Source organism: Dasypus novemcinctus, chromosome 16 (assembly GCF_030445035.2).
Source record: "Dasypus novemcinctus isolate mDasNov1 chromosome 16, mDasNov1.1.hap2, whole genome shotgun sequence".
NCBI classification, from domain to species: Eukaryota; Metazoa; Chordata; class Mammalia; order Cingulata; family Dasypodidae; genus Dasypus; species Dasypus novemcinctus.
This window is the reverse complement of record NC_080688.1, coordinates 50,857,441-50,864,566: the sequence shown is the minus strand read 5'-3', so window position 1 is coordinate 50,864,566 and position 7,126 is coordinate 50,857,441. Positions and strand designations below refer to the sequence as shown.

The following is a 7,126-nucleotide window of genomic DNA, read 5'->3' as shown; positions in this document are numbered from 1 at the left end:
AGCCATGAACTTAGAGACAAGTTGTAGTATCTTTATGTTGTCTGTAAATTTTTCATTTCTCTGATCTTAAAAGTGACTAAAGACAAGTGAAGGGAAAATAATTGTCAAAGGAGAGTACAGAAATGAAAGTGACCTCTAGGTGGTGCTTAGAAGCAGTTTAAGGAAGGCTGGCATCCTTCGGGTGGAAAGGGGATTGGCCACAACTCAGTCTGCCACAGATGCTACTGCTTCTAAATGGCCACTGGGTCAAAGAAGCGTTCGCCCACAACAGGTCATTCAGCCACAAAGCTTTACTCAGTGTCTCTCTGTTCAGTCCTGTCTCCTCCTGGTGGAGGCAGGGCCCAAAGAAGCAGGATTTGTTTACTTCCAAGTGGAATGTTTCCCAAGGGAATGGTTCATCTTTATTTTTTGAAGGCAGTTTTATTTTTAAAGGTATTATTGCTGCTATATTTGCAAGCAAATACTAATCCACAATTGCTGTTAAAACATTTGCCATAAATTTAAAAAGATATTTCCCTCACCTATGTAAATCGTAAGATGTGGGTAGATGTGTATCTGCACAAATAACCGATTCATAAACACATGCAAACTAAAAAGGAAACCTTTAGCATAAAAATTTAAGACTCTGTAGATCCAGGGGGATTTTAACATATACTTTTTTTTTTATTAAATATGTAAAAAGATAAATGCAAGTCAAGTTATTCACATATTCAGAGACCAAAAACTATTCTACCATGCGACAAGGGGTGGATAATGTAAAATGAATGTGATACATCTGAATAAGACTTTTTCATCTATTGTGTCATTACTTATCTATATTTATAATTAACAATACATATGTTTACATTCCTTTCAGTTTACATTTAATATATAACAAAGGCTGTATGATGTACTATTTAGTAAAGTAATTCCAATGCATATTAAACCGTAACAGAATAATGGAAATACTCACCAGGCAAGGGAGGAGTTCTTGGTTCCCTCCTGGAGTTTACTTCTCTCTGATTAATGGGGTGTTTGTCCTTGTCTTTCTCCCTTTATTTTCCTTGTTCTTATCTGCTTAAAAAGTACACAGGCTTTCTTTGCCCCCCGCTTCAATCACTTCCTACCTGACAGAGCAGTGGAAGTGGTGTAAGCAGCCCACAGGCGGGCGAGTGGAGGGCTGAGGATGCTTCCTGGGAGGGAGGTGGGGGGCGGGATGGGGACGACGACACCCCTCACAGGCTACTTCCTGGCCTAGCACGAGGGGCACCATGCCCAGTGGCCAGAGGAGAGGAGGCTCGATTGCTGAGGTGAGAAAAAGATGATGGGGCCCGTCAGCAGTGGAAGTAGGAGCCATGGAAGGGAGTGATCGTCTGCCCAGAGGCTGGGGGTATGGCAGAAAAGGGCTGAGGCAGAGATTCAGCTCTTGGATTCCCCAAGGTGTCAATGACTTCACCTGGGAAGCAATGCCATGGAATATGTTTAAGATGGGGACAGAAAAGAGGAATGTAGAGCTCTTTTCTAAATAAATGAAGAGTCTGCCCCAAACCTTTGGGAAGGAGAATAAAATGATGGGGGACGCTCTCTTTGCAGGATAGGATGCCTGGTCATTCCACGTACAGCTGAGGAGGGGGAAGTTGGGCCAGTGTGTGTGTCACGGGTGAGGCTTATGAAAATTATACGGGCTCCAGCGGATTCTGGAGAAGGCAAGATCCTGACGCCCTGCTATCTGCCCTGCGATCTTGGCTCATGTGCATCCACATGAGAGATGAGTTTTAGTGATGATCGACCTAGCTCTGGGTATTACTGAGCTGTCCAGGGCAGGAAAAGAACAGCCCCAAATCTACCAAAGTATCAGCTGTTTTGAATGATATATTGTGCCTCTTGACAAGAGCTATTACAAAAAAGGAAAATCCATGAGTCCAACAAGTCAGGAGGGGACTACGCCGGTAAGCCTGATGCTGCCTAGAGCACAACCACTATCTGCAACCAGGTGTGGGAGGATGTCACTGCTGAGAGCCAGACTTTCCAGCCTTAGAGAAAGGAGCTGCTGCCGTCATGCAGAGGAAGCAGGAGAGAGAAGAAAGGAAAGCCAACCACCACAGAACTTCTGTCCAGTTCTGCACAGTGTGTTGTAGTAACCTCAAAAATACAAGCCATCTTTTTCACTTAAAACTCAATAAATACCTCTTTGCTACGAAAAAAAAGAGATTTATTTTTAGAAGACCTCTTTTGGTGAAAATATTCAATGCTAGAATTTAGAATTAGTCTTTGATCAATTAATAAAGAAATCTCAAAGCTTTAGGATACACAATTTGGAAATTTATTTTAGCATTTCAGTTAAGTAGGGTGGGCACACTTGTTTCTTGTTTTTGTTGCACCTGCTAAGTCAAATAACAAGTGAAAATAAATCTAAAGTTAGAAACCAAGTGAAATGAATGATCCAGGAAGGGATACCATCTGTCAAAGGAGGGGGGAGAAGAGGCAAGATTTTGAGAGAGACTAAGAAAATGTGCAAATATTAGCTAAAAAAATAAGGAATGCTTTTAATTCATTAAATGTTTCCTATATTTATAATTGCCACTGTTTAACAAAGGTCAATGACAAGAAGGGCCCTTTCAGTAAAGAGGGGAAACTCCTATTCCAGAAGGTACTGGGAGTCGCAGATGTTTCTTGCTGTCATTCCTATGCTCACACCTGACTGCAGAACCTTGACTCTCCCTTGGAATTAGACTCTTAATAAGATATTCACTTCCAGCCTTCCAGAAAGTGTGTAGCATGATGTCGAACCCCGAAACTCAGGGCTGCACGCCCTTAAGATACTCCTTAGTAGGATGCCCCTCATGTGAACGGCAGGATTTGGGCTGAAACCCGTACGAGGAGGGAGAGGGGGAGTGACTGAGGCAGGAGGACGTGTGCCTACCCAGAACCCCTTTGGACTGCAGATAGTGATGATAGCATTTGGGGAGAGTGGCTGCCCACCAAAGAGGACCCTGAGAAAGAAAAGAACATGAGAACTGGGGGGCAGGGGGTTGACGGGGTGGAGGGCAGGGGCAAGTGGTGAGAGGGCAAAGTTGAGATGGTGTCTTCCTTCAGTGAATATCTTTCAAAACTAACAACATACTGTGTGGTTGTCTAACATGCTGATGTATGAACACTGCTGGGCCCTGAAGTCCTTGTTCTGAATCCACTGTTTCCCTTCAGTGTTGTAAGAGAGGGAGAAACTGACCCTGTGTTCTTCCCCATGAAACAAATCACTGTATGGCTTTCAGATCAAGTGTCTGTTTTTCCCTTTGTTCCAACTCATTATTTGACCAAATTTACGTCCACAGGTTAGACTTGCAAACATCAAAGCACCACAAATGTGTGTGATATCTAGTGACACTGGGTTGAAAAATGCCAATATAAATACCATATATCAAATGACCACTGTTTCACACCAAGAAAAAAAAAGGGGGTGGCAGTGGTGGGGTGGGAAGAGCTGTTCTGGAAAGAAAGGAAGGAAAGAACAGAACCAATCTCAAGCAGCCAAGTGGTGAAGTTGAAGGTATGTGACCCTACAATCTCGCGGGAAGACGCCACAACGCCGTCTGCTAACGTGTCTCAGCAGAGTAGATGGAAACCAAGCGCCGTGGCTGGCGTGTGCAACAGTGCATTGATGTTAATGGCAGATTGGAAACAACTGGTTTCTGCTGAGCTTGAGGCCACACATATTCCAATTCTCCAGAAGAAAAGTTCCCACACAAAATGGAAGTGTCAAGAGCTGCCGAGCAGGTTCAGTACTCCTCCTGCTGTGGGGGCTGCCGTTCGTGGGCTTGTTCCTCAGCTTCGGGCTCTTCTGTGTGGCCCTCCTGCAGGGCGGGGGAGAAGTGTCAGCTGAAACCATTTCCTGTTTATAAGTGTGTCTCGCCTGCTCCCTCTGCTCACAGCTCCATTACCGATGCCCAGCACCGTGCCTCAAAGCCCTGGGCGCCCCGAGGGACAATTCGCCTTGCCGTTTCTCCCAGCTCCCCACAGCCAACGCGCACACAGGGATGTGGAAGCCACCACTCTTAGAATGAACGATTTTGGGGAGCACAGTCATCAGGCTTGAAGTACCCGCTTTTATTGTTTTGGGGGGGAACCTTCACAGAACATGACATGCTTTTCTACCCTCTACCAAATATAGTGCCAAGGTCACCAGGATAAACATGAATTAATCTGCCCCCAGTCCTCTGTGGTTGGATGACTGCCCTCTTCTGATTGGGTAGTGTGTCTGCTTCTTACAGCCCCTTTCTTATGATCTGTTACTAATCTGAGGTAGGTTTAGCCGCCAGATAAGCAAGGTTGTTGGAATAAAGGAAAGGCTAACGACCAAGTTTTGAGGGCTGCCCTGAGCAAGGCACCCTCTCCCAATAGGAAGATCATGAGCTTCAATCAAGAACATTGGGACATCTATTTAAGGTGCTTGAGGCCTTTTTTATTTTATTTTCTGCTCACTTTCTGGTAACTATGAACCAGATAGGGACTCTTTTGCTTGGCTCCAAATGTCACTTTTCTTCATTTGCCTCACCCATTGAAGTACATTACCAACTGTGGGGTATGTCAACTGTAGTCAGTTACAACTGCAAATTCACAAAGAATAATTAACACCTTATTACCCAAGTAGAGGGGGCAGTGCTAATCCAGTAGCAGATAACTGCTGGCTCCCCTCCTCCCCAAGGGTGGCAAAATGTTTTTGAGATCCAATCAGCAGCATTCATTCCCAAAGGATAGCACTACGAAAAAGTCACCGACCTCCTTCAGTAAGTGAGCACTCTCCTCTTGTCTAGGGGAAAAGAAGGAAATCAGAATGCTGCTGGGAGTCAAACGGGAATAGAGGACTGAGAACTTCAAGCTGTCTGTTCTGGCATGCGTTCCTCTGAATTTTGAAAATGCCACTCCTACCTGGAGCCTGTCCCACTGCCACTGACCTGGGATTGGTAGCTGCTCTCACTAAGCTTCTCTCATCCTTGGTTTAAATTTCTAACAGGTGACACTACGGCACTGTGGGTTTCCCATGCATCTGCCTCTCCAATGAAGCTCTGAGCTCTTCAGGGTTAGGGCTGTTTTATTTTTCCAACTCTTTAACGTGAGCATATGTCTTCCATATTGTAACACTCAATCTTCAGCTGGTCCAAAGCATGTTTTTCTTACCTAACTGTATTTGTGCATATTAGGCTGCTGAAGGGAAGATCTCAGAATGAGGATCTGTTTTACATTTTATAGAGAATCTCATCTGCTCAAGTCACAACTGGAAGTTAACTGTGGGGTAATGGGATTAACCCGGGGTTAGAAGTCAGAAGACGTAGGTTCAAGGAATTGTTGAGTCATTATAAAGGTGTGAGACCAGGAATGCTCAGAGAGGACCACTGCTCCTTTCAGAACCCACCACGGGGGTGGGTTCTGTGTCCTTGTTCAGGGCTCCGTCTCTCCAGCTGGCCAAGGGCAGCTCCCCATGCACACCCACTGACAGCTCACCTGCAGGGACCCTGCCAGTGATGTAATCATTTGCTGGAACTGCAGACCCCAGGCCAGTCAGAGAACAAACTTCCCGTATTACTAAAGGATTGCTAATGCCTGGGGCCCATGGTAAGGCAATCTGAAACAAAGAACCTAAAGGCACATGTGAGTAGGAGGTCCCTCAAAACCTATGTCAAACTGGCCCCAATGCATTGAGTGACATCTACTTAACGAATTCAAATATTTGCTTATTAATGCTCACCTCTCTCTAAATGTTTAGCTAGGAGTGAACGCTTCCAGGTATAATTCCTTATTCTTAGTCATTACAAAGAGAAGCAAGTTAGAAGATGATAACTGAAGGTTCTCGGCTACTGTGGGAGGAAAAAGGGGATAAAGGACAGAGGAGGGCTCCTGAAGAAGCGCGACAGCTCCGGGCTTTCTAGATGGTGAGGCTGCACTCAGTTGCCTCTTCAACCCCGCTCAGAACAGCCACATCCGGCTGAGGTTCCCGAACAGCCCCTCCCCTTTCCGCTCTGCTTTGTTCCCTGTCTTAGCTCTATCCTGCTGAAATTCCTGGTCATCCTTCGACACTCAACACAAATGTCATCTTCTCTGTAAGGTCTTTGACTGTGCCTCCAGGCTGTCTTTATGTGCGCCCCACCAGTTTATTTATGTCTATATTATCACATTTATCATAATGTGACATTCTAGTCAGCTCAATCCTTGTCTGTCTCCCTTACTAGGCATGTGAACTCCTCTCAGGGCACAGGTTGGCTCCTTTCTATATACCCAGCAACCAATGACAGAAACAGGCTGTATCCAGTAAATGTCACTTGAGGGTAGAGGAAAATCTTTGGTCATTTTAGCAGTAGTATCCATAACAGTGCCTCAAGAAACAAGCACCTGTTTATAAATAGGTGCATCTTGGTTGAAAAGAATCAAGGGGATCAGCTATCCAGTGACTAAGTCCAGACACCTGTGGCCCCAAGTTAACTATAGTGAGAATGAAAAAGAACGGCACTGGGCAGCTGGTTGGTGGTCCACTCTGGCAACTTCCATTAGGTTTCACACCTGGGAATGAAACTGCCTCTGTTTAATTCCACTACTCAAAATACCCATCTGGATTTCTACATCTTACGAACATATGATACTCCATGATTGACTCTAAGAATCAGAGACCCGCTGTCACCAAATAAAGACTTAGGGGGATGAGCTCCCCTCCAGCAAATACCTCCACCTGAAATGTAAATACAGCCAGCGTTCATCTTTAACAGGAGAGCCCGCACTAGAACCCAGCCTTCAATTCTTCAGCTAACAAGCCTGTCTGCCTTCAGCGCCTCTCCTATATCCTGGAGGGCTCTGGGAAAGGCAAGACAACCAGACATGCCTGTCATCTGTCCGTATCCAGTCATACCAAAGGCAGCAAGTCTGGGCATTTCCCAGACACCAGGCACACCAGACATGCACGAGGCCACAGACGACAGGGTCTGGGTCAAGCTCAGTGGGACAAAGGGAAGTTTCCAAAGGCTGGGGGATGGTGCAGTGGATAGCAACCATTGAGCAGATGTTTTTAAAGTGGTACTTTCCCAGACTAGGAGATGCAGGGAAAGGTGGGCAAGGATAGAAGCTTTTTTAAGGCTCACCCTGCCCTTTTCCATAGTAGAAG

General features: G+C 45.5%; 1 protein-coding gene across 7 annotated transcripts in view; it reads right to left on the bottom strand.

Annotated features, from left to right (window-relative positions):
• Positions 1-642: 642 nt before the first annotated feature.
• MAPRE2 (microtubule associated protein RP/EB family member 2) overlaps positions 643-7,126 on the bottom strand; it is a 162,916-nt gene continuing 156,432 nt past the window's right edge. For all 7 annotated transcript variants that reach the window (XM_058277132.2, XM_058277134.2, XM_071208633.1 and 4 more), the window contains one exon: positions 643-3,830. In XM_058277132.2, coding sequence (XP_058133115.1) covers positions 3,756-3,830 — 75 coding nt within the window. In that variant the 3' untranslated portion in view covers positions 643-3,755. The remainder of the gene's footprint in view (positions 3,831-7,126) is intronic.